General features: G+C 41.7%; 1 protein-coding gene across 11 annotated transcripts in view; it reads right to left on the bottom strand.

Annotated features, from left to right (window-relative positions):
* The window catches only part of LDB2 (LIM domain binding 2), a 382,301-nt gene that overhangs the window by 64,662 nt on the left and 289,801 nt on the right, over window positions 1-27,838 (bottom strand). For all 11 annotated transcript variants that reach the window (XM_053901663.1, XM_019453639.2, XM_053901664.1 and 8 more), the window contains exons 3-5: window positions 20,181-20,353; window positions 12,976-13,098; window positions 10,131-10,214 (exon numbers count right to left, since the gene is read on the bottom strand). In XM_053901663.1, the coding sequence (XP_053757638.1) occupies window positions 10,131-10,214; window positions 12,976-13,098; window positions 20,181-20,353 (380 nt within the window). The remainder of the gene's footprint in view (window positions 1-10,130; window positions 10,215-12,975; window positions 13,099-20,180; window positions 20,354-27,838) is intronic.

The raw sequence follows: 27,838 nt of genomic DNA, 5'->3' as shown, positions 1-27,838 counted from the left end.
ATACAAGTGCTCATCAATCTGTGTGTGACATGCGCTCCTCTAGGCCTTGGTTGGTGGCCGCTTGCGGTGCAAGTTTGATGATACCGGAACGGCCCTAGATCCCAATCAGTGCGATGAGTCTACTGGTCGTGCACTTGGATGTCCTGGCAAAATGTCAAATTGCTATCGTGGTTCTCACGTTCTTACTCTCATTTTTCCGGACTTCCTCACAGAGTAGTAACAAACAGTTTCAAACCTGCAACGATCCACGGACCACGTCTCGAATACATACTTTCAGCTGCGAGCCTGTCGAGAGTCTAGAACACGTAAGCATTGTGGGAGGTGCAGAAGGTCTGCTGGCACGGCTCTGCCCACCCCCTCAAACGTCAGTGCTTCACAGGGTTTGTTGCCAGTCTGAGTGCGTAAATGGTAAATGGTCTGCCATGATGCCCGCCTGTTCTGACCACCAGTAAGTATGCCTCATTTCCATCACTAAGCGGGGATTCCTATTCCATCCTCAGGCTTGGCTTGGCATTTAGGTGGGAAACGGGATTGGACTGTCATCCCTTCTCATGTTATAAGACCAAGGAAAAGAACCTGCTGGCAGTCAAAACCTTACCAAAAAAACCCCAAACACACTGGCAGGATTCCAAACACTGACTCCAACTACACTCACTCTCCTAGAGGCCACTTCATGTCGTTGGTGTTGGGGATCACTTTCCAAGGCCAACTACCTAATTCTTCCAGGCATTGGACTCTACTCATTTGCTACCAGTAGAGGCTACGTGTGGGGACCGATGTTCTTACAGTACGACAATAACAACAAAAGTCTTCATTCAGTCGGGAAATTCGAGGTACAGCGGCCAAAAGCATTAGATGCCTTCATGCCCAGCTGATGGTAATGCTAACTTGAAGAGTTAGACTTATTCAACAACACAAACAGCAGAAGGTTATAAATAGTGTTGAAAACACCCAGTGATAATGATTATATCCTTGTAATAACATTTGTATTGGGAAGGGGGGTAGCAATATACGGCACGTGTCTCAGACTCCCCCTCGCCTCCCTCCTTGGCAGATATTAATCAATCGCTTCTCTGTCTTCTGATCTATCATAGGGCTTCAGAATGTCGGCGTAGAATTCAAGGCCATGGCCAACATATAGGAGATGATGAATGGGATGAGACTCCCTCAGCCTTCCAGTGTCGTAATTTAGAGTTAAATGTGCTTTTCACGTGCATTATCATTTCAGCCCTCACCTAGGATGCTGTTACTATGATTCACAATGTACATAATCAGAAAACTGGGGCCCTGAAGAATTAAGGCAGCTGGTGGATATCATACAAGAAATAAGTGGCCAAAGTGAAAGCCGAGCCCTGATCCGCTACACTCAGATAGCAAAGGAAGGCCCTAGTATTTATTATGCTCCTTCGGAGTGCAGGCTTTTATAAACCATAAGTCATTTAATCTCGTGAATCATAACTCATTGCAACCTGTGAGGCATTATTCATCCCGATTTCAGGATGAGGAAAGTGGGGCTCAGAGAACTGGAACAACTTGTTCAAAGCCACTACAGGTAGTAAGGAGGGGAGGATTTGATCCCCCTTTCTCTGAATTCAAAGCACATTTGTTTCTCTTAGCACGTGGACCCCACAGTTCAGCCTCTGCTTACACGGAGCACTGCTGGGAGCAGGATGTGGCAAAGGTGTTCAGAGGAACAACATTAGAGACAATGACAACTTGAACATGACTTCAGTGCCTGATACTTAGAGAATGATTAAATAAACACTGTCAGAGCACCACACTGGAATATTTGCCACTATTATAAACGGATGATATGATGACTCTGTAGAAACATGCAAAAGTGTTTACCAAATAACATTAAGAAATCATATGTATACTGATTACATTTATGCAGAAATTATGCATATGAATGGATAAACGGTAAGGGGAAACACAAAGAAAATATCTCTTGGTTGGGATGCAGGATAATAAGACGTTTTAAAGTCATGTTAGGCATACTGCGGGGGCCGGGGGGGAGGGGGGAGGTTTATGTACCTCAGTATGAAGAAATTCTGGCCAAAGAAAATAGACAAAAATAATCACCCATTAGGAAATTTGTCTTTAAGGTTTGAAAGAACACATTTCTTTTTTTTTTTTTTAGTTTTTTTTTTTTTTTAACATTTATTCATTTTTGAGAATGAGAGAGGTAGAGCGTGAGCAGGGGAGGGGCAGAGAGAGAGGGAGACACAGAATCCGAAGCAGGCTCCAGGCTCCGAGCTGTCAGCACAGAGCCTGATGTGGGACCCGAACCCACGAACCGTGAGATCATGACCTGAGCCGAAGTCAGACACTTAACCAACTGAGCCACCCAGGCGCCCCTGAAAGAACACATCTCCAAAATAATGAAAAGGGCGTAATGGCATTTAGAATAAAAACTAAATACTGATTCAGAGCAAGTGGACGTGGCGGTATTAGAATAAAAATTTCCCATTGGGAACTTGGGAGAATTTCAGTGGAAATTTTGCACACGAGGGGGATCTGGACGTCCCATGCCTGTTTCATTTCATTTCCTCAATGTGTTCAAATTTTCTGCTCTTGAGATATCATGGTGAAGTTCTAGGTAGTGATTTTGAAAATCAATCACACATTTTTCCCCCTAGATACTGTTGGGCCAGTGACTTCATCTGAATTCTACTGTGTGTTTTTGGGGGGAAGAGGGAAGGGGGTCATTCAAAATCTAGTTTCCACTTACCAAACTCCCATCCACCAGCCATCCATTCAAGAGACATTTACTGGGTACTTATTGTGATCTAGAGCTTATGAAGCTCTGGAAACACAAGACAATCCATCCATGTTCTGGTTGCTGAGTCTAGAGCAGAAGACAGACGAGTGCAGTGACAGTTCTTACCCAGGACCTACCAAGAGCTAAGCGAGAGACCGTGTGCAAAGAGCTCCAGGAGTAGTGACGAGGGGCAGCTGCCCTGGCTGAGAGTCTCAGAGAGAGAGTCTCAGAGGAGGTGACTGACAAACAAGTCTTGAGGGGTGAGAAGGAGATGGCCAGGGAATACTGGGAATACTGGATGGGAAGAGAAAGGTAGGAACAGTGTTCCAGGCAGTGAGTCAAGCAAAGTCATACTGCGCCGACTCACGGAGGCAACAAACAACACATTAGGGGAGCGGCCAGTGGTTTATGTGGCGATAGGACGACATGTGAGATGGGGAAAGGATATGGGGCGAGGCTGGGTAGCAGCAGAGGCCTGAGCATGGAGGGCCTTGAGTGCCACGGTAAGACAGCATGGGGAAGCAGACCAGTCAACCAGTGCATGGGAAACCAGAGAGTCCAATTGAAGTCATATGCTGAGACCAACGAGGCAAGGTTTCCTCGCGGATATTACCAGAGAAGGAAATTGGGGGATGACCCAAGTCCTCCGCCAAGGAGGCAATGCGAACTGTAAGCAGACCTACTTGTTCTGGTACCTTCAACAGCTAGGGAGAGGGAGTATACCTTATCCATTCTTGTCAACACCCCACCCCATCCCCTTTTGTTCCTGGCACACAGTAGATGCCACCAAAATGTCTCTTGGTTAGATGATCTGACTTAAAACTTAAAAACAAAACCAGAGGGGTGCCTGAGTGGCTCAGTCGGTTGAGTGTTCAACTTCAACTCTGGTCATGATTACAGCTCGTGAGTTCGAACCCTGCATTGGGCTCCGTGCTAGTGGTGTGGAGCCTGCTTGGGATTCTCTCTCTCTCTCAATAAGTAATTAAAAAAAAAAACAAAAACAGAGCACCTTAAATACCCAAGGTGGGAGAAAACTGTTCAAGCCAACGTCACCCTGCCCGTGTTGAGCATGCAAGGATCGTCCCCCTCCGTCATGGATGGGAGATGAATGAAAACTGTGCTTGCCACTCACGGCATCTTGGGATTTTGCATCCTCCAGGTCTTGTCTAAGTCCTTATGGACACGATTTCTGTATTGCCCACTCCCATTCTCTTCGTGGAAGAGGAAATGAAATCAACATCAATTATTTCTTTTTCAGTTGGAAAATCAAATTCATTAAAGTCATTCAAATTTAGGAAACTGCAGGGGCGCCTGGGTGGCTCAGTCGGTTGGGCGTCCGACTTCAGCTCAGGTCACGATCTCACGGTCCGTGAGTTCGAGCCCCACATCGGGCTCTGGGCTGATGGCTCGGAGCCTGGAGCCTGCTTCCGATTCTGTGTCTCCCTCTCTCTCTGCCCCTCCCCCATTCATGCTCTGTCTCTCTCTGTCTCAAAAATAAATAAACGTAAAAAAAAATTAAAAAAAAAAATTTAGGAAACTGCATACCATAAACACTCACATACAAGAAGTGCTTACAGGAAATTTGAAATGATGGCAATTTCAAACCCTGAGTGAGAAAGGACTTTCACTTTGGCGAAATAAAAGGCAAGAGTTAGGAGGAATTGTGTTGTCCTCAGGGGTTCTTCTCAGGAGCTCCAAATCCAGGGGAATCCAATGAACAACTCAACTCTTCCCAGGGACCCTCACGAAAGCACACTTGGCAAATAAGAGATGGGACCTCCATGTACCTCTATCACTGCAGTCCAGTGAGGGGGGTGAAATACCCATTTTCCAGACAAGGAAACTGAGGCTTAGAGAGGTTAAATAACTTGTCCAGGGTCACACAGCTGGCAAGTGGCTGAGCTCAGATACATACTCCTGCCTGCTCCCAACCCACGTGCCAGCATGAGGTGCTCTCCCTGACTGGGCTGTGTTCTTGCTGGAACAAAGCTCTCTCCAGAACTGTGCCACTCAGCTCAGCTATACATTCTGGGTCACAACAGCTACCTTGTGCCGGTGCCTAAAACAAACTTAACACTTACATTTCAACCACGGGAAACTGCCTGGAGTTCCCCAAACCCATTAACTTTCTCCATCCTTCTGTATTGCCACGTGAGGTAGCCCCTCTGTCCAGTCTACCTGGGACCACCTACCTGCCTTTCAGAATCAATTCAAGGGTCATCTCCTCCGTGAAGGGTTTGAGCCTCCCCTGTCCACCCTCCAACAACCGTTCTCTCCTTTGTGCCTGGACTCAGGCTGTAGGATCAAATCCCTCCTCTGCCACCTACCAGCTCTGTGACTCTAACATTACTTCTCTGTGCCTCAGTTTCCTCACCTGAAAAACAGGACTAAAAAGAATCTCCAATTCATAAGGTTGTCGTGAGTATTAAGAAAAGACTTCCGGGGCACCTGGTTGACTCAGTCAGTTAAGCATCTGACTCTTAATTGAGGTTCAGGTCATGATCTCATGGTTCGCGGGTTCAAGCCCCGCGTCTGGCATCAAGCCCCCACGTCTGACATTGTGGAGCCTGCTTGGGATTTTTCTGTCTTCCGCTCTCTCTGCCTCTCTCTGTCTCTCTATTTAAATAAACAAATAAACATTAAAAAAAAAAAAAGACTTCCTAAAAAGTCCACAGCAAGAGTACCTGCACATACTAAGTGCTCAATAAATGTTAGCTATTACGTTGTTCACTGTACCGAGGACAGATTTCTTGCACAAATCTGGTTTTCTTGTGTACTTATACATACAGAGACCTCCTTGAAAATTGTGGAGACCTGGCACAAAGACGGTGTCTAATAGTTGCATGCGGAGTGAACAATGAACAATGAACAGCGCCATCTGGCAGGAACGACAAGGTTGCACAACCGGGTCTCAGGGACTCAGATGCCACGATCCTATCAAGCTGCTCCCTGCCTCCCTGTGGTTGCTGGACTGGATCTTTTTCTGAAATGCCAGGGGGATGGCAGGACTTGCTGTTTTCCAGCAATTATGGCAAAGGACACATTGCCGAAATCCTAGCTCCTTCTCCCCACCCACAGGTCTCTGGTTTCCCCACTAGAGGGGTTCTATCACCCTACACAGGGAAACAACCTCCCTCCCCAGGAGTTGGCGGACACATTTTGTGAAATGCATCACATAGTTTCCAGGAGTGTCTCCCAGGCAGGAAGCAGTCCCGGCTACCGTGCTGCACCCGCCCCTTCCTCCAGTGACGACAGTCACCCCAATCGACTCTCCACTGTCCCTGACCACCGGCCGCCATGAGACTGATTCGGAATGTCACGGCAGTGAATGACGCTGTTTTGGCGAAGCTAGATGGCTGTAACTGCTTACCTTCTGTGCTGCTTAATTTTGTGACATAAAAGACACAGCATATTGAAATTTAAGATGTCTGGAGTATTTCAAATCTCTAGCCCTTCTTTCCAAAGCAGGATGCACCAATTTAAAAAAAAAAAAAAATTAAAATCTTCTGCTGGTTTAGAAGGCCGTGGATTAACATTTGCCAACACTGGTGTCTGACCTCTTTTTCTGATCTGGGTGTGGTTTTGGAGCTCCTCATTAACAATCTAAACAATGCTTCAGATGACCCCCTGAAGCCAAAGGCAAGGTCCTGGCTCCTCAGAAGGATGGGGGAGCTCCAGGTTTTGTTTTATTTTATTTTATTTTATTTTATTTTATTTTATTTTATTTTATTTTATCTTATCTTACCTTATCTTATTTTATAATTTATTTTCAAATTAGATCTTGAGAAACTTAACAGAAGACCATGGGGGAAGGGAAGGGGGAAAAACAGTTACAAACAGAGAGGGAGGGAAGCAAACCATAAGAGACTCTTAAATACAGAGGACAAACTGAGGGTTGATGGGGGGTGGGGTAGAGGGGAAAACAGGTTTATAAATGAATGCACTTGGTGACTGCTCAGCTGTCTTGCGAATATCAGCTGATAAGAGCACTAGGGAAATCTGGGATCCCACTTCTAATCCAAAAAGAAAAGCTTCGTTTGTCATTCTTAGCAACCACTAACCAGGCCAGGTCTCATCACGGAAGCTAAAACTGGTTTTGGGAACTGAATGTGAGGTTCCGCTCGGCCTTGACCTACCAAGTGGTCCACGGCGGCCCCGAGTATTTGCTAGGAGGGGTGGCTTCTATCCGGAGACCAGAGGACCCCTCCCTGGGCTCTCATGAATCCTGTGGGTCCTTCTTTGTCAGCATACCTCACTGGAATTGTGGCCAACCATACCCTGCTCGCCTCACCCAGCCCTGGAAGGGGCCACATCTTCTCCACACTGAAGGCCCAGCACCTGGCAAGGCCAGGAAGACAGAGTAGGCTCAATGAAAGTGTCCTGAGACAATCAGTAGATGAAGAAGTGATCAAGGGAGTGAAGAAAGGGAGCAATGGAGGCAGGATGGTCAGATAGCTGCCCACCCAGGATGCATGAGCAGAGGAAGTAAAGGAGTGTTAGGTAGACCCAGAGTGGAAGTAAACAGCCAGGTGCCATGTGGATCTCTGTGATTCCAATAGGAACCACGATGATGGACACATAGTAGGCGTTCAATAAATTATGCCAATGAACAATAACTGGGTGCTTTCTGTCCCTAGACACTGCTCTAGGCCATTTATAGGGACTGTCTTGCTTAACTTGCACATGAAAACCTACAAGGAGCTGGCATTACTTTTGACAAAGTGGATTAAGGGCCCATGATAGATGTTGACTCCCCTGGGCAGGAGAGACATGATCCAGTTCCTGTCAATATCATCATCCTTCATTCTTACTAGAAAAGCAGCAGGACTCTGCACGGAACACCATGGATTCTATAGCCAGACAGCCTGAGTTCAAGTCCCAGCCCAGCCACTCAGTGGTGTAAAGCTGGGTGACTGAGTTCACTCACTTGCACTCTCTGTGCCTGGCTCTCTTACATGGATGGTGCTTGTGCACGTGGGCCATTGTGAAGGCTAGTGAGTCAGGACATGCATGGATGGCGAGAGCATGCTGTAAGTGCTACATTTAAGTGGTAACCTTGGAAACACTGTTCTGTATTGCCCAAACCCCCACATGTTTTCTTGTATCACTGCTGGGAGAGGGGTTGGTACCAGTCTCCCTCAATTTGCAAATATGATCTTCTCAGTCTCTGTGGGTTAAAATCAGAGAACCACAGAACGTGGGATCCAGGTGGGTCTGGTTGACCCCAAAGTGAAGGTCACCATTTTACTGATGATAACAACAGGAGGAGCTAGGGAAAGGGGAGGAAGAGAATTTAGCATTTATTGATTTGCATTAAATGCGGCTAAAAGACTTAATAAAGAATCTGTCCAGATTTCACCAGAGAGTCAGTGACCAAGTCTAGAATAGAATCTAAAATCCCAGACTCCTCTGTGGAGTCTGTTGAGGACACAGAGTATGGAACTTCTTTCTCTGCCTGAGAAGAGGCATCTTCAGATAGTTTAAACTAAATCTCTCATGGTCTCTAGCATGATGAAATGCCTAGCAGTGGAAAACAGCCTTCTGAATTCCTATGGCTAGAACATGCCAGAGACCCCCATTTCCCCAGTCCTTGCTACTCACTTCTATTGCTCCGGTGGTCCCATGGGGGCAATTCTAAATACAGAGCCTAGAGATTTGGAAAAACCTAGTTCCAGCTACCCTGGCTGGGGTCACTTGCCTGTCCACCCATCCTCCTGGGCAGACCCTGGATTCCTTCTGAGCAGGGACCACAGGACTATTTACTGAAGAACAACCCAGTTCAGGGCTGCCAAAATGGTGGTGGTGTTGGAGCAAAGTAGTGTGGTGGGCAGCAAAGCTGATCCAGCTCTTTCCTTATCTGGATTTGGCTTTGGGGCATCTAGGCTGGATGGAAAAGGGCTCTTCTCCCTCTACTCAGATGGGGGACACAACCATACTCATGGTTGATCCTTCCGGAGGCTTCTGGCCTGGCAGCCTGAGCAGCCAGTTGCTCCAAGACCTGGCTCCCAAGTTACTCTCCCTCCTGACTCTCTTGGCTTCTCACTCCATGTCCCAGCATCATTAAACTGCTTGGAATTCCATCCCCTAACCCATCATGCTCCTTCTTTTCCCTCTGATGGGAGTGTCTTTCCTCCCCTTCCTCTTGTTTGCCTTTGTTCATTCTTTCATACTCAAGTCAGGCACCATCTCCTCCATAAAGCTTCTCTGATATAGTCTTCTGGGAGGTCTCCCTTCTGCACTCCCATTTTTCCACTTGGAGCTTTCGGTCATGGCATTTACCATTTTGTATATAATGTTCTCTCTATGAATCTAGCCCTCATAGGAGTGGGTTTCTTCATGGCAGGTGCCATGACTTTCGTCTCTGAATCTTCACTGTCTAGCCCAGGGCGTGGCCCATGGCACTGAGTGCATGACTTGGAAGCATTTATTCAAATCATTGTTAATTCACAGAAGAGAAAGTCCAGCCAAAACATTTCAACATTTCCACATATGCAAAATGATTGTGCATAGAGGGTTGTGAATTCAAAACAAAATTCTCAAACCTACACGGCACTCAGGAATAAAGAAACAACAGCATGAACTCCATGATGGGGTGGGGGCCTGAAGAAGTGGCTGCAAGTGACAATGATGGAGCTCAGAAACAAAGGAATGTGGAATGTGGCCGCTGCCTTCTCGTGGAGTTTGGAGGACAATGCTTGCCTTACGATGGAAATCATATTCTCTACCTGCAACACGGCGACCGCAATTCTACATTACACACCACTGTGACATATGTTACCCTTTTAGACCAAATATGGAAGCTAGAATTATTATGTAGGCAGAGAATCTTGCCTAACCCTTAATTTTTAAAAATAAAAACTGACTTCATATCCAACCCAAAAAATCTGTTACGTGTTACCCAGAGAGTTCTTCAGAAGACTTAGAAATAAATGTCTGTGTTACACCGTTGGGCTGCCCTCTTTCTGGAGGCACACAGAGTCTCCTCAGAGACACTCCTTGGGTGGAGATGCAGAGGCAGTGAACTCAACAATAGTACATTCGAAACCCGAGACAACCACAAGGGGCATAGCGCCCAAACATTTGATGAGCAGACATTGTTAGCCTTTGAATAATGAATTCCAAGAGTCATACAGAGAGAGGGAGTTCAATCCTGATGATGTCTAAGTTTGCTGTTTTGTTAATTAAACCCCATCCCCCATTGGACACACACACACACACACACACACACACACACACACACACTGTGGCGTAAGACAACATACATATTATGCTATATTGCCTCATTTTAACTCCTTGGTTCAAGATACATATAAATCTCTAAAGCACTTTTCAAATTCATCAGGAAATGTAATCATCCCATTGGTCTTACCCTGAGGTAGTTGAGGGTGAAATTTGTTAGTCCCATCCTGGTGATGTTTTTGGATAGCTGATCCAGGACCTGAGGATCTTGTGCCTAAAAGGAAAAGAAAATCGTATTTTTTATCTCTGCATCATGGTGCCAGGAAAGTCTCGGATTCTACTACAGTTGCTAAGAAATGAAATCTTGACCCTGTTGGTTTTTCTCAGAGGGGAGGTTGCTGGAGATAATTTAATTTACATTTTGAAGACACTTGAATATAATGGCTCAAGAACATTTTTGGATCAATGGTGCAAGATCTATGGCCAGGTAGAACCAAAATGAGTCAGACAAGCTTTCAGTCCTTGGGAGAAATAGCTTTACTTCCTTCCACCAGTGAGACACCACGTGTCTTCAGGAGGAGGGTCATTAAGCCAGGACACTTTCAAGTCTTTGGCACTCGCCAGAAAAGGCAGGGCCCCTGGATTTGGTAGAGCCATGCTTTAGGACTGGCCTTTGTTTTGTGTTGTGGTAGTGTTGTTTTTAACAGCTTGGAGTCCAAGACTATATTTGAAAACTTTGCCATTTCTACCAAATGGCAACATATATATATATATAACCATATATACCATACATATATATATATATATACGTATACACACACACACACACACACACACACACACACACATATATATATATATATATTTAAGAATTCTAACTTTCCTCCCCATTAAGCTGAGGCTAGCAATAGATGTTCTCAACGATTTTCACCCCGCACATCCTCCAGGACTGTAAGGGGAAACATCACATTTTCCAAAATATCCGCCACGTGTAAAAGAGCACTGTGGCATTCCATAGGCTACCCCAGTGTTCTGTTGGGCTAGAAAAAAAAGAAAGTTCTTTTGGATTGCCTTGTAAAGTGAGTCTCTTGGTTGATGCTCTTTCTTTCGGTTTGTCTTTTCTTCTTTCTTAACTGGTAGAAACAAATTGGAATGAAATAGACTCAAGTAAGCACCCTTTTGTCTTCCTGCCTGCAGTCATGAGACAATCTAGGTTGTTCTAACACTTTAATTTATTCTTTCCTGTACTTAGTTCTCCTCATAGTCACACAACCACTTGGCGTTGTGTATATGAGTAAAAAAAACAGATGTCAGCAAGAAGAGAGCTGGTCACTTCTCATGTCAATTTCTGGAAAGGGCGTCCTCTGTGAATATGGAGCCAGTATTTATGGAACCCCTTTCACGAGCCAAGAAAAGCTGGTTCTCTAGATATTCTCTAGTCATGACCGACATCAAGGAGCTTCCTTTGCACAAGGAGGACAGGATAATAATAAATGAATGGAACTATGTTGCTGCTGCTGTTAAAAGCCAGTCACCACTACTTGAAGAGGACCTACTGTGTGCCAGGCACTGTTTTATGGCCTTTACGTCCATTAACTCTTAATCCTCATACCAATCAATCCTCTGAGGCAGACTCTATTACTGTATCCATTTTACAGATGAAGATCTAGAAGCACAGAGATGCCATGCCACTTGCCCAAGGCCACACAGGAACAGGGATACACCTATGTGGTCTCATTTTAGGGCCCAGGCTCCCGACCACTAACCTCTGCTGTCTTTCTGTCTATTTTGAAAACAGTAAGAGTGACAACTCCAAGCTGCTTCAAGGGGAGCGAAGGATGTGAACTGGGCTTTGAAAGTTGAGAAGAACTTGGGGGTACGGATAGGAGGGAAGATTGGAGCAGGGGAGTAGGGCGCCACAGCAGAAAGTGCAAGGTCAGTGAAAAAGGTAGAGATTGGGTTAACCAGTCGGGAGGAGAGGGTCGAGGACAAAAGCCTGGGGACACAGACTGGAACTGGATGGTTGGGAGACAGCTTATCAGCCTGGGTTCTGGAGTCGGTACCAGCTGAGTTGAAATCTTGATTTCCCACTTTCGGGCTGAGAAGCATGGAGTAACTTATCAAGCCTGAGCCTCAGTTTCCTCACTTCTAAAGCAGGGAGAGTGATAAGGCACCTCTCTGGGTCACTGGGAGGATTAAATATAATGTGTACAATACTTAGCACAAGGCCTGGCATAGCAAACAGCCAGTAAATACTAGCTACTGTTATTGTATTCTCTTTTGATTGTACAGGGTCTTAAAAATCAGGCTCATTAAGTCTGATTTTGCTCCAAAGCTTTTTCACAGAAACTGCTGCATCATGCATTATAGAAGAGGGGTTTATTTAGTCAATGCCTTTGACGCCTTCTTCAGGGACTGCACTCAGCTAGCTCTTAGCAAGTCTTACCCCTCACACACATCCCCAACTTGGCATTGAATCTGGCCTTGCACCTAGTTGGTGCTCAATAAATCTGTCGTGGTTCATGGTCGAATGAAACCGAGAGAATCCCAAATCGTCTGCTTCACTCCAACACCATGGTTAGGAGGGACGTTGACACAGATCTGAGGTACATGAGCCCCACGTCTTGTCAGCTGGTTCTAATCAAGACTGGAAACTGTTTTTCTTACTTCTTGTTTTATTTCTTTCCCCAGTTATACATAACAGGTTTAATAGCCCAGGCAGAGCAATACTTGATAATGACTCCATGGAATTTAAGAAAAGTACAAACTGTTTATTGCGGTAACCTCAGTTTGGAGTTTAAAATAGTAAAGTATCAAAAAAAAAAAAAATCTCACAACGCACCAAGCTCACAAACAAAGGAGAGGGAAAAGGGCCTGTGGAATAAAATGGTTGAGGGAAAAGCTCAAAATTGAGAGTTCGCTGCCCAGCTTGTGAAGATTGTTGGCATTCTTTACAGAGAGAGAACCGTACTTTTTCTCGTTGAAGAAAGAGGGAGTAAAAGAAAAGACAGTAAAATAGTGATGAAATTACTTACGTGCATGGCTAGAATGCTCCTTGGGACTAACTCTCTGTATTGTCTAATGGTAAAGTGCCATGTTTTTATTCTCATGAGATCATCAAAGGTGAACTCCAAGATCAGTCTGCCTTCTGTACATACCTAGAAGCGACAAACATCACACTCATTGGCTGTGCACCTTGTGAATGCCACATTTTTGTAACTCACACGTCAGCTACTCAGCGGGGTCTCCCTGACTGTCCTTGGGCAGCACCGTATCTCAGTAAGGATGTGACACAAGTGCTTTATCCACAGCACAGTGAGGCAAGTGTGAGCCCTAGAATCCGTGGGTCCCGAAGACGGCACAGTTGCTCACTAGCCATGATTTACTAGTAACTTTACTGGTTGCCACGAAACTCTACGACCCTCTGTTTCTTCATTTGCACATAGGGGACCAAAACCCACATTATTGTAATATTATGTCAAAAGTGTGTACCTGCAAAAATAATACCCTCCCCACCTCCTTTTACTTCTGTTGTCATCATCTTTCTACCATCAGAGCTTGAAATCTTGTTCTAATCGTGGTTGCCCTACTCTGGGAGGAAGTATCTGCTAAAATTATTTATGCTTACGTGTGACTTACTCCAAGGTTACCCAATCAGAGGAAGTTTTCATTTTTAGAGACAAATTCCAGGCATGTTTAGAGTGTATTCCTTCAATCACATGCTATGAATAGTGACAAATTTTGCTTGCATAGAGGCATGTTCTCTTTCGAGGAAAAATATATATTATTAATGAAACAGAATTTGTGAGGCTCTCTTGGGGCCTCTGGCTGGCTCAGTTGGTGGAGTGCGTGACTCTTGATCTTGGGGTCATCGGTTTGAACCCCATGCTGGGTGTAGAGATTACTTAAAAATAAAATCTTAAAAAAAAAAAAAAGAATTTGTGAGGCTCTCTTCCGTGACGAAGTGATCTTTGACACGGTAGTAATTTTTTTCTTCTTTTGATGTTCAGATCAGTTTTAGCATGTAGTTCCTATTTTATTTACCTATTTTGTTTCACCGTTAATGACTGTGAAATAGAAAATACTAGGTAGTCAGACACCACTGATCCCACTGATCCAACTTCAGCTAAAAAATAGTGGCAGTGTATGTGTCCAGTTTACATAATTACAACTGCTTATTCAGTTGGTCTTTGCTTTAGAGCAGGTGGAGGCTTTGATATCAAAGTCCTAGATTCACATCCCAACGCTACTTTGTACTCGTTTTGGAACTCTGAGGCAACTGAATACATCCCCCGCGTTCCGGTTGCCTCCTCTGTGAAATGACAATAATACTAACCTTACTCCCGGTTGCTGGGGAAATGTATGATGATATTGTGTTTGTCGATTGCCCAGTATTATACTTGGCACACAGGAGGATGATAGCAAATGATAGCTCTAAAGATAAAAGAAACACAACCAAAGACCCCTGGACTGGTGGTTGTCATAAAGTGCTCTCTGAGACCTAGGGATCCACGGAGGCATCTCAGGGGCTCTGCTGGGAAGAGTTCGGCCTCCTTCTAGACCATGTGATCTCCACCCATTTTTTCAATTCAACCAGAACAGCTTCAGTTCTACTGTTTCAATACATTGGAATTCTGCTCAAGCTTTTTTGGAGAAAGCTTTCCTATGCTAAGAACAAACATATAAAACTTCGGAAGCCACTGCACTACACAATTTTTAAAACTCATAAATAACAATTCATTCAACAAGGGGCGTGTTCATTCTGAAAACTATACTCCCTGAAGGTAATTAGTAATTTACCTAACTTTTTATGAGATGTTAACAATCATTTCTCCCTTTGGGAATCTAATACGAAAGGCCGCCATTCATTGAGTTCCAACTATGTCCTAGGCACTGGGTTAAGTGCTTTCTATTTACTCTAATTTAAGATGTTTTTTTTAAACGAACTAACAACCACTACAAAGAGAATTAGTAACATGTGTTGATAGAGCACTACTTAAGAAAGATGCTATTGCCATGTGCCATTTTCATTTTTTCAAAAGTCTCAGGACTGTGGGATGATTACTGATGACATGGGTGAAGACCTCTAACTGAGCTGCTACTAGCAGAATCTGCGGGTAATTTCTGGCATTTAAGGCACTTTGCCCCAAAACTGCTCGAAAGAATGGTCTTCAGGGCTTCCTTCTGACATCTTAGCCATGATAGTTGTACACTCTGAAAGAGGGGAAGACTTTCATGTCCCCAAACCACTCCTCTAGAACACCCTTAGCACTGGAATTAATTCACCAAGGGTTGCATGGAGATTAAGTTACACAATTCCCCCTGGGGTGTTAGTAGGACAGAAGCCACCTGCATTGAAAGCTTTCACAAAAGGGAGGTGACCTCAGCCAGCCCGTGACAGTTGAAATATCCTGACAGTAGAGGACAGGGATATTTGGATGCTACACCTTTTTAAAGAAAGGGTATTGTTAGGTGTTTAAACAAATATTAGCCCAGTTAAATGTCGTGCTTTTTTTAATTATTATTATCTAATCTATTTGTTTTGTGTTTATTAACCACAAACTCAGGGCAGACGTAGGTTCTGGCTTACTTCTACTGGAACAGAATTTCATAATGAGAAGGTATGGATGTAGTCCTTCTGATGAATTACTCAATTGTGGTGTCTGTAAGGTCAAGTAAAATTGTGTTCTCTGTTTACTGTGACATAGCAAACCAGTTGAGGACCCTTATTGCTATCAAAGCGTCCTGGGTCTACAAAAGGGGAAACGATAATAAGCCTTGGGCTCCTCCTTTGTCAGCCAAAGCCAAGAAATCAGCTTTCTCCCAAGCAGGTCACGTGCAAGAGAGGAATCCTTGAAAGTGAATCCACATTGACTGTTTTGGGTGTTTTCCTGAAGGAAAATTCAGTGACTTCCTTGAATGGAAGAATGGAGAAGAATTTGGTCACTGTTGGTCTCCCCCAAGTAGTGATACCATGGCCTACTCCCAAGCCCTATTCTGCCTCACTGCCTCCTGCCCCCATCATGGCAGTTGAAGGCTTTGTGATTTATTTCATATGCAACAATCAGCAAATGGAATAAAGGCACCTAGGGGGGGGTATATATATATATATATATATATATATATATACATACATTCCTTGTTTGGAAATGGTAAAAAACAGACATAGCTTTTAAAGGGGAATTAATATTTTCTCTTTCCAGAAAAATTCTGTGCATTGCTCTTAATCAATACAATTAACGTAGCTTTTATCTAAAGTTGACCTTTTTTTTTTTTAAAGCTGCCTTTCACTTGGAATCCAAAATCAAAAGGGTCCCCAATTAAGAAAACATTTTCTGTTGTGCTGAATTCATGTTACCGTACTGTGAGCTCTGACATTTTGTTTCTGTGGTAACCAAAATCAGCTGATTAGTTGGCATGGCAACAGAAAAGATGTAATCCCAGCAGACACGCTCTAATCAATGCCCCCAGCACAGATGGTCTCCGGAGGATCAACAAGAAAGAGGCTGGCAGGCATTCAGCGGATCACGTGCTAGCTTGAGACTAGGCCAGGAACAAGAGAACTAAAAAAGAACATTTCTCAAACTAACCGGTAGCTTTTTAACCCTTTTCTTTCTTTGGCTAATTGCGAAGCGATGTTGACCATGCCATTGCACAATACAGTGATTTTCATAGAGCTGTTACGAAAAGAAAATGTGCTTTTCAGGTAGAAGTGTTTACTTAATTTGCTCAGTCTTTATGCATGAAATACTGCTTTCAAATTAACAAGCGCACAAAGCTCATTGTATTTTATGTAGAGATACTCTATCTGTAAATGCATATTGAAATGCATATATATACATATATTAGGGCAATATGATCGTTGATATTATAATAATTTGATTGGAGTTGGGCTAGGAGTAGAAACGTATAAATCCTGGAGGATGATGTTGTAGACAGGCTAAGATAAGAATGATGTCAAAGACATGAATGAGTGTTCATCTAGGAAAAGTGGCTGGGGCATTTCCATGGTACTTTTCTATAGTAATAAATAATTACATAATAAATAATTGAGACCAGAGAAAGCATAAAGCTGTATTTACAGAGTGATAAGGGTGTTCAGTCCTGGCTGTGATTATTATTTCAGTTTGTAAAATCTAAAAGTAACCAGATGTGTACCCCAAAGAGGGCTCCTCTCGGCATCTGCCGGCATCCACACCCTCAAATATAATTCAAGGGTCTTTGATTCTGAAAACCTTGGTGATTGCCCTTCAGATTATTGAGCCTTGTTTTCAATTTGATTCAAAATTGAATACAGAAAAGAAAGGCTTCCTAATGTGTGTCTTAAAACTCTAATTACATATTTATCCATAATCTATAATGTTCCTAGGATCAGGAAATTGCAAAATGCACACTATACTCCTGGGTAATATTAAATATTACTGTTGATTAGGACTGCAGCTGATTTTTGATTCACCAGTTGACCAAATTTTCATAAAAGCAACTCGGAACCACTGGGTCAAATGCTATTGGGGGAATTAGAGTATATTGATAGTCTAAATTAGAACGATGTGATACTGCCTGTACTTAATGTGCTAAATAATTCCATGTACAGCAGCCTCCCCTTTAAAAATAGAGCATCGGCTTCCAGGCTATATTTTTCTTTGTGGTACTGAAAGGTCATTAGCTCACTGTTTCATACTAAATAGTCATATTTTATTACATGAAGATGGCTTATTTTTAATTAACATAAGAACAAAAGAAAAACTGGAAGGATTCCTTGGGTAGTATAATGATCACCAAGGAGCAAAAAAAAAAAAAAAAAAAAAAAAAAAAAGGAATGCTTTAGAATTTTCTAAAAATAAATGTGCATAATTAGCATCTGGACTAAGTCCACATAGCTAAGCTACATTTCCCAGAAAGTGGTATTTTTCATCATGGTATGGAAACATTCATTACAAGAGTTGGGAATGTATTGCCATGGAGGAGAGGGAGTGGTGATCTAAATAACTGAAGCTTGGGGCCAAAAGAACTGAGTTCAAGAGGATGCTCCCACCGTCTTCCTGGTGACCACCTCGGATGCCTGAACAAACCACTCGGCCAGCTGAGAGGGGTGCATCCGCAGATGAGGAAGAGTCAAGAATCAACAGAAGAAAACTTTAGCTTCTTGATTTGAATGAAAAAAAAAAGAGCACTTTATTATTGATTCATCAAAAGAATGGGATTTTTTTCAAATTTAAAACCAGTCCTGAGTGTATGGCACTTTAACCTCAGAGCAACTGACTCTGCTCATTTATGAGATAGCTTTGGCCTGAAAAGAAAGACATTGGAAAAATATGAATGATAGGGCTGCCTTTTATTATATATTTTACATGCATATAAAATGTTATATGTTTTATTTTAAAGTTATTTATTATAATAAAATTATTATAAAATATTATATTATTTTATTTCCATAAACTATTTTATGTGTTATGAAAGGGCTACCACAAAATGCATTTTTACTTTCCATGGCTGTAGGCTTTGGAAGTAGCTTCTTCATTATAGCTGTTTTATTTAATTCTCATGGATTTCTTTTTTCCCTTAAAGCATAAGAAATTGGTGTGTTTTTCTTGATTACCTAAATATAATGCTAAGTCTAGACAAAAACAAAACAAACAAACAAATAAAACCATAATGAGCTAGCAGAGAAAGCTTTTCTCTGTGGGGCTTTGACTTTGTAACATTCGAAATAGGTTGTATTACCCATCTAACATACAAGATTATGGAAATATTTTACATCTCCAAAATGAAGTGAGGCATGGGCAGATTAAACCATCACCCAGGTGATCATTCCTTTCCACATATCAAAACTCTCTTCCCAGAATACAGCGGGAATGTACTTTGTCCCTGATCAGCAACCTTCCTTTCTGCTCAACCGTTAAAAAGGAAGAAAGAGAAAAACCCAACTCTTATCCTGCATTTAAAAATGTCTATTGACAAAATCAAGATACCATAAGATCGATGACATTTGATGATTTGCTTGGCATTTTAGAACTATTTTCTTTGCCCGTGTGTGTGTGTGTGTGTGTGTGTGTGTGTGTGTGTGTGTTTTAACATCATGTGAGCACCAGAAAGATTAAACTGTACCAACAAGATAAATGGATACTTTACATGATAAACATTTTATTTCTATTCTTTCAGCAAAATTGAGCACAGGTAACAAACACATCTTCAGTTTGGTAATTTGGGCTTTTTGCAATTAACCCTGATAATTCAACTTCTGAACTATAAAGAGAGGATCATCGTGTGTGTTTTCAACTAAAAGAGATAGGTGCTATCATTAATATTACAAATTAGTTCAAATTGAGTCTTTGTGAAAATGCAATGGGCTAGTGTGCATTAAAACAAATTTCGGTTTGTCAGAATCTCTAGCTAAATATTTGTTCTGAGGAATGTTTCTACTTGGGAGAAGACATAAAGGGATTGTCTGTAGTGTTCCAGAAAGGTCTTTGCCCAGGGGGACGTTCCATCTGTCAACTGTCTGTGGATAGGAAGGGGTCATAGGTATAGAACGTATAGAAGCCAGGTTGATTCTCTATCTCTTCTCTTTCATTTTACATCCTTCAAGGTCCTTGAATTCTGCCTCAAAGAATGTGTCACTTGCTCCTCCCTCCACAACCCTTCCCCTGTGTTCCTATTCTCTCACAACCAGCCTTTGGCTCTACTGTGCTCACTTGCTCACTGACCAACCAGCACTTCCTAGAATTTGGGGAAACAACCTTTAAACTCTGAATTCCCTAGTTTCATTTATGTTTTTATGTTCCCTAGAGATTACAACTAGTTCAGTTGTAGTCAGTTGACTTTTTCCCTGTTTGTTAACATTTGAATTTAGCTTTAAAAAGTGTGTCATTTCAGAAACAAAACACAAATACTGACCACACAGCAATGGGGAAATGTTATTTTAGCTGTAGAAAATTCTTTGTATTACAGTCAAAATTCTAATTTAGCAACTTGGGTTCGACAGACAGCCAATGCTCTCTCCCTCTTAGTTCCGAGGCTCTGTCATATTTGACTTTCAGGTGCTCTCTACCACCTGCACATATCTTAGAAGAGTGTTCACCAAGAGTCTAGCCGTGCCACAAACAAAAGAGATGATCTCATAGTGCTGAAAGCGTCTGAGATGTGAGAAATCAGCTCAAAGTTCCAGAAGAAAACCACAATCATTATCCTTCAATACACCCACAGAGAAACAAGCCATGTTGCTGAGGGTGTCCTGTACCTTGGTAAACATGGGCTTCCCATGCTGGGTGACCATAGCACACTGGTCGCAGTCCACTGTGATGGATGAGTTGTGGTATGACTCTTTCGAGTGTTTGAGGATGTAATACAGGTCAGTCACCCCTCCTTCAAACACAGTGCTAAAGTAACGAGGGATAAGGGTCCTGCCGATAGCTGGGAGAGAAACACAGAGAAATAAACCATTAACACAAATATCTAAAGGTCCCACGTACCCCACATCGTTGCCAGACCTCCAACAGCTACGAATCATTTCAGGAAACCAATCATACCAGGAGACAAATGTCTTTCGTTTATAAACAGCCATGACCCTTCTGGGTTACAGTTAGTAAAACAACATCTCCAACTATTCAGGGAATATTTGTACGTTCATCTCTTCAGATTTTGTGTCCACTGAAAGTTGATCATGTAAGGGTTGATACTTTAAAAATAAGGGGAACAGAATCATTGACTCCTTTGGATCTCATAAGTATCCTCTAAGTGGACATATTTTCTTTTTTTTTTAAGTTTATTTTATTATTTATTTTTGAGAGAGGGAGAGAGACAGAAAGAGAATCCCAAGAAGGATCTGTGCTGCTAGCATGGAGCCCAATGCGGGGCCCGAACCCACAAACTGTGAGATCATAACCTGAGCTGAAATCAGGAGTTGGAGGCTTCACTGACTGAGCCACCCAGGTACCCCAAGTGAAAAAAAACAACAAAAAAACCCACATTCAACTGACTTGGAATTTTCAATGAGCTGCTTATAGAGCAGTCATCTAATCATATTTGATTCATAATAATGTAAATTTTAATAATGTAATGCTTTTTAGTGTGCAAAGTATTTTGGGGTGTTATTTCATTGGATCTTAAGAACAACCTCAAGACAGTAAGGAACTGGAACTCAAAAGGATTATTATGCAAAAACCAAAAAGGTTATTAGGACTGTATCAGAGTCACATGACTTATAAGTAGATAATTGGGGTCTCTAACTCCAAATCTGCAAACATTTGCTCTTTCCAATACCTTGTCTCCAAATGCTTTAATGAATGGAAATCTTTAAAATGCGATCAGGATCAGAATATACGAAGAGGTCCATACCTATGTAAATACTGATTATTCTATCTGCTTCTGGAGCTGGATAAGATTTCTTTCTAGAACAAAAGACCAATTTTAAGAGAACCTGATACCTTCTACTTGGTCTAAATTGGTCTCTTTGATTGTATGTGTCCTGCCTGTCCTGCCCCATTTTAGTTTGAACGATTGGTAAGTAGCTGGGACTCTCTGATATATGAAGCCTAGAAACACCTAACAAGCCCTTGCTTTAGCAGAGATTTTAAATCCTCTTATGCTGAAAATCCCAACTCATAATATCAGGAATTTTGCCTATGTGCAGATTTTAAGGCAAAGTACTAAAGCACTCTCAAGCGATCCAAGGTTTTTAATAAATCTCTTACATTCACTGTGTAATGCCTTCTGAAAGACAAAAATAATATTTAAGGTAAATAAATTACCAAAGAGAGCTTCAGTATGAAAGATCATGCAATCTTCACTTGAATGTTTTAAAATGTTTAATTTCATTTTCAAAGAATCAATATGAATCCATTCCATATGTATCTATATCTCTTTTGTACATGGATTTGGAAAGAAAAAAAAAACTGTAAAAAGAATATCCTGCCAAACTGTGCTCTGAAGTAATCTCTAAAGAATCCTGCTGTGGATGACTAGTCTCTGAATAATTTATATAGTTGTTATTGCTTCATATTTATTGCAGTAAAATCAATCAACAAGTGTGTGCTAAATATTCCAGGATTTTTGGCAATTCCGTTCTAAATAATCCTTACACATACATTTTCCAAATACTGCTTAATCCCTAACAGCGCATGTTCATTTGCTAAATATAAAATTCAAACAAGAGTGATTTCAGTCCATCATGTCTTTAAACATATGCACAGCTGATACCATAAAGAAAACTCCGTTAATGCAAAAAGCCTTATTGTACTTTGCTAAACAGATAAAATTAAGTTAATGCATTTCAAATATTCCGACCTAAAACGAATTTCCATAAAACAGCTCTAGTAATTTGACATTTTGGGATCGGTACTGTGGAGAATAAATACAAACCATAAAAATGTAGATGCAGAGTGAAAATATTTCACGACAATATCAAAGGAATTGTCACACTAAAAAGGTTACTCCAAATAAACACCACTGGAGTAGCCACATTATAGTTTATTCATTATGGACCCTGCACCATTTAATTCCTTTGCAGTGATCTCTGTGATGTATTATCATCATTTTCATTCACAGAAAAAAAAATTGAGCAGGGAAAAAGTTTGTGACTACTTAACTTTAAACCTAAATTTTAATTACCTCTCCAATTCCAGAATACGTACGAACTATATAGTAAATATACTTAGAGGGAATGGAGCTTTGCTTTATTTAACATTTTCTGGCACTCTCGGAACTGACTGTTAAGGACACCTGAGGTTTGTGTCCGGTCTCCTTTCTTTGTGGGACGGCCCCTACAATTTCCCCCATGGTCTTGTTTGGACCATTGCTCACACAGCTCTATCATCCACTGCGGTAGACTTCTACAGGTGGCCCCGATGAACCACGACAACGACGTTTACATCTTTGTGGATGCAGTCTCCTCTCCTTACCTCTGGCCTGGATTCTGTGATCCACTTTAGTCAGCAGACTGTGGCACAAATAACCTTGTTTCAGTTTGGGGCGAAATCTCACCAAGGCTTAGAAGCTTCCACTTTGTGTGTGGGTGGGAAGTCAGTGGCTATGTACAAAGTTTACTCTAAGACAGCCATACTTTGAGAAGCCCAACCATTTGGAACAGTCACAGGAAGAACCGACACCCCCAGCTGAGCTCCCAGCAAACAGCCAGCACCGACGTGCATGAGGGAGGCTATCCTGGGAGTGAATCCTAGAGCTCCAACTAGCTGCCTCGAGCTGGTGTCACATAGAGCGGACAGGAGCTGTCCTCCATATGCTTTGCCCAGATCGCAGAATCATGAGTAAATAAAATAAATGGTTGTACTTTTAGCCAATAAATGTTTCACGTAACAGTGGATAATCTTAACACCCTTTCAACTAACTTCCTAGGCTACAATGATGAGCAAATCAGAATCCTTCTCTGAAAGATAGAGAGGGCAGTCTTGCTCCTAAAAATGTGAATTATAGAAATACAGAAGCTTGCATGGAGAGGAAAGTAGATTAGAGAGACAGAGAGTCTTTGTAGACTGACCCGGGACCTCATTATAGTTAGGACTGAAAGCCAGCCCCGTCCCTGGGAGGTCCCGCTTCTGTGAGATCTGCACCCTGCTTCTTCTGCTGATGTCAGTTTGTGTTTGTTTTTTGTCATTTATAAACAGAGGAATCCTCATAAATGCTGTCCTACTCTAGCATGGATAGGGTAACGAACACTAATGTGAAAATAGAAAGGAAGTGAATGAGAAAAATTCACTACGAGAGGGAGCGGAGTCTTTTTGTGCGACATCTTGTGTTAGTAGCTGATGAGGATACACAAGCTGTGTCAGAGACCGTATTCGTTTTTCTGTTGCTGCATAACAAATCACTGTACACTCAGTGGTGTAAACTCTCTCTATGGATTATCTCATCGTTCATGATATTCTGACCTGGGTCTTGCTGGGCTAAAATCAGGGTGTCAGTAGAGTTGTGTTTCTTCCTAGAGGCTCTAGGAAAGAATCCGTTCTTGCTTTTTCCCACATGTAGAGGCTACCTGCTTTCCTTGGCTACGTCCCCTTCCTACATCATCCAAGCCAGCAATAGTGGTTTGAGTCTTCCTTGTCTGCCTCCCCCTTCTGCTTTTGAGGACCCTTGTGATTGCATTGGACCCACCCAAATAATCCAGGATAATCTACCATCACAAAGCGACATATTCTCAGGTACCAGGGATTAGAACCGGACATCTTTGGGTGCCATTGTTCCACAGAGGCTATCTTTGTTAAAGAGTTTTTGTTGTACAAGAGAGTACACTACAAAATATCACGCGCACACAGACACACATACACACACACACACGACAAGCAATATATAGATAATGTGCAGTGAATGGGACAAATAACCAGAAAAAAAACCACTTGTGCTTAAGGAAATCACTCTATAACTCATTCATAGACTTCTTTTATAAACATTCACTGAGCCCATAGTAGGTGTAAGGTTCCTTGGTAGGCGCTGGACACACAAAAAGAGATTTTTGTCCTTGTCCTTCAAACTCAGTTGTAGCAAGAAAGTTAACAAATATGTAAGTATTTATAATACAATGTGATAATAGATTAAAAAAATGGACTTGTGATTTTGAACTCTTTGCCAATTTCTTCTGAATCCTGATTTCAATGTACAATTTTATTATATCTGAAGCGCTGAAAAGATGAAAATGTCCTTTTAATTTAGTAAATCGTGCAACCACACTGCACACCCTCATATAAATTGCTTGAAATCAGTGAACATTTCAGAGTCAAATTTGGTGGTCTCCTAACTCCTCAGGTACACCAGTTCTGAATCTGTTTAAGTTCTATACTGTCGTGTTCATATGCTTCACTTACACTTTACATTTATATTTTAATCCTTGGAATTAAAAACCATTTCAATAATGATACACTTAAATCTACATCGTGCTCCCATGAAAAGGATTGCATCTTTCAAATATTCTTGAATAGATAGTAAGACTATAGTAGATTCTAAAAGAAATTCCATTGTTCTTATACATTTAGGTCAAAGTTCCAGAAGCTGGGAAGGGGAAGTGAACATGATAGCACAGGGAGATTTTCTGTGGGTGAAATACAGGGAGATGGAATACAGTATGTATTATTTATCTATGTACTTATGAAAGACAAGAAAATGACAGATTAAATTATTCAGGAGCCTGAAATGTGTATAATGTCTAAATAACACTCTACATTGTAGGTAAACATTTAGAAATACCTAAAAATACACTCCTAGGTAATTTAGATGCTGAGCTCTGAATTCCAGTTCCTTGGGAGGTTTTTGTTGTCATTCTGTTTTGTTCCCAACCATTGACTCCCACTCTCCAGAAGTTCTTGCCATTGGAGTTGGGAGGCTGACGGTGTTGTGGAGCATTATCTAGCTCCCATCTTTTCTTGTAGGTGTTACTTATAGGACGATATCTACACCTGTAGATATTAGCGATTTTTTCCCCATTTAGAAACCAAATGGTACACACTGGGAACTCTTAATCACTGAGAAGCTATAAACTACCGTGCATCTGTTGTTTTGAGCATTCCGTCTCTGTTAATCATAAGGAAATACTTTTTAAAACTCAAGCATGTGTGTAAGTAGTTCACATGAAAGAAATTCTGAGTAGAAAATAATTGTATGGGAAAATGTTCGAACTGGCAATCAAAATACAAAATAAGGTAATAACGACAAAAACATAAACCTGGCGAGGTTGTGGTAAAACAGACATACCTAAACACTTCTGGGCGATTCAACGTAGCAATTACTCCTCATCTTGAGAATCTCTAGTTCTCTAACAGCTTATTAGGTGTAAATACTCTTGCCCAACTGCAGTTCTAACGTGCAGCTCTTACGTGCTCTGAAGTTCTCCAAGTCCTCTGAGAAAATACTGTCTAATGTTATGACTTTTTGCTTTGGGGTGATGATTTACTATTCTAAATGCCTATATTTTCTAACTTTCAAAGACAATTCACTTCAAAAAAAATGAAAAGGGTTGAGAACCCTAATTAAAATGTGGAATAAAAGGATATATTAGTTTTGGTACCACTTAACACTTGGCAATTACTTAACTAATGATTTTTCTCCTGGCTGGAAAGAGAAAACCATATAACCACATATTTGTGTTTTCAATTAGGCAAAATTAATTATAATAAAATCATCAATTACTACGGTTTAAAAAAAACCCTTTTTTTGGTAGAATGATAAGGACACATTGGTTGTCTGAATCTGGGTAGTTTTATACAGTTGTTCTAAGGCTGTAGTACCTCAGAAATCCACATCAAAATTCTACTACTGAGATAAATAATAAACACAAAGATTCATTCAACTTAAACTTATCAGTATTCAGAAATAAGTGAATGCATTATTCTAACATGTAAATGGAGATGCTCTTCTTAGCGAAATAAACAATACTGGTGATTTCGTCTATGGTAAATAACATAAATAGCCAAAACAAAGGACATAACATATGCTTGAAATTAAAGGGGGGTGATAGAGGTTCAAAGCAAATTCCTTCGTCTTGAAAGGAAAGCAGGTCAAACGAACTTTACTTTCATAAATTGGCATTTGGAATCTTTTATTAGCATATCTTTTAATTCCAACACCTTTTACTTCTTTTCTCAATCACACCAATTTGATTTCAATATCTTCTTTCTGATCACCTCTCTTACTATTCCAAAGATTCATTCATTTAATATATGCTTATGAAGCACCAATTACAGGCCAGACATTGTTCTCGGTGCTGGACATAAACAGCAGAAAAGTGGAGAGGTAGATGAACTTGGTGGAGAGGGAGGGCAAGCTGGTTTAGACCGGATGGCCTAGAAGGCGGCAGTGAGAAGGTGATAACGGAGCTGATTCCTGATTGCACAGGGCCATAAGATCTGGGAATGAAGAGGTCCAGGCCCCGGCACCGGCAAGGGCAAAAGCCCCAGGACAGGAATGAGTTTGGGTTCAATGAGCTTGGTGTACCACAGTATCGGAAAGAAGGCAGCTTGGCAGGTGCACAGTCGAGGAGAATGAGATGAGCTCAGAAAAAAAGAGGCGGGACCAGATTATGTGGGGCTATCTAGACCATGGCAAATGGCTTGCAATGTATTCTTAGTGCAAAGAGACCTCACTGGAAAATTTTAGCCAAGGATAAGATCTGATGAACATACTCTATTCTTCTTACATGCGTTATTCATCTGCCAACAAAATCCCAAAACTCCGCAAAAAATATTTGATCCTCCCAGAAATCTAATAGGCATCTTTTCTTCCATTTTCTACTCACGAAACAGTTAATAACTTGACCAAGGCTTTACCCACACCACCTTGCGTTAGTTGCTGGAGAGACAATGATGACCACAGTAGATCCCATCTTGCTCTTAGGGAGCTTCTGATCAAGCAATTCTTAAAGCTATTAATTCACTAATTAAGGACAAGTGAGATGTGTGTCATGGCTCTCTCTTGTTCTGCACTGTTTATCCCATACTTGACACACAATTAGGATCTATCACATATCTGCTGAATGAGTTGATGCGATCCACGAATGGATTTATGGGTTTCAAGTTGTAGAAACTCACATGTAAGTCTGTCTCATTTCATCTCATTTAATTCAACAAACACTCTGGCATATTCAGGTAATACTGGTTTCTGATTCTGTTAGCTATATCACAGGGTATTTCCCTCAGATGTGTGCCTTTCATTGTGGGCAAAATTCTTTTACCCCTTTATCCAAGGTACTGACAATAACATAGTGCAGAATGGTCCACAGCCATGGCTGGAATTCCTACCGTGAGCCAATATCCTTTGGGTATGAATTCAAAATCCTTTACTGACTCACAGAATAAGGCCATGCTCTAGTTACTGATGCCTTAGGGACCTGGTGCAGGGTCATTAAGGTGTTAGAGAAAGACCTAAGCTGCAGGATGAATTGATATCAATTAGGCA

This window comes from Panthera pardus, unplaced genomic scaffold, assembly GCF_024362965.1.
Source record: "Panthera pardus isolate Hobbes unplaced genomic scaffold, ASM2436296v1 HiC_scaffold_13, whole genome shotgun sequence".
In the NCBI taxonomy this organism is placed as follows: domain Eukaryota; kingdom Metazoa; phylum Chordata; class Mammalia; order Carnivora; family Felidae; genus Panthera; species Panthera pardus.
The sequence above is the reverse complement of the archived record's forward strand: the minus strand, read 5'-3'. Positions and strand labels throughout refer to the sequence as shown.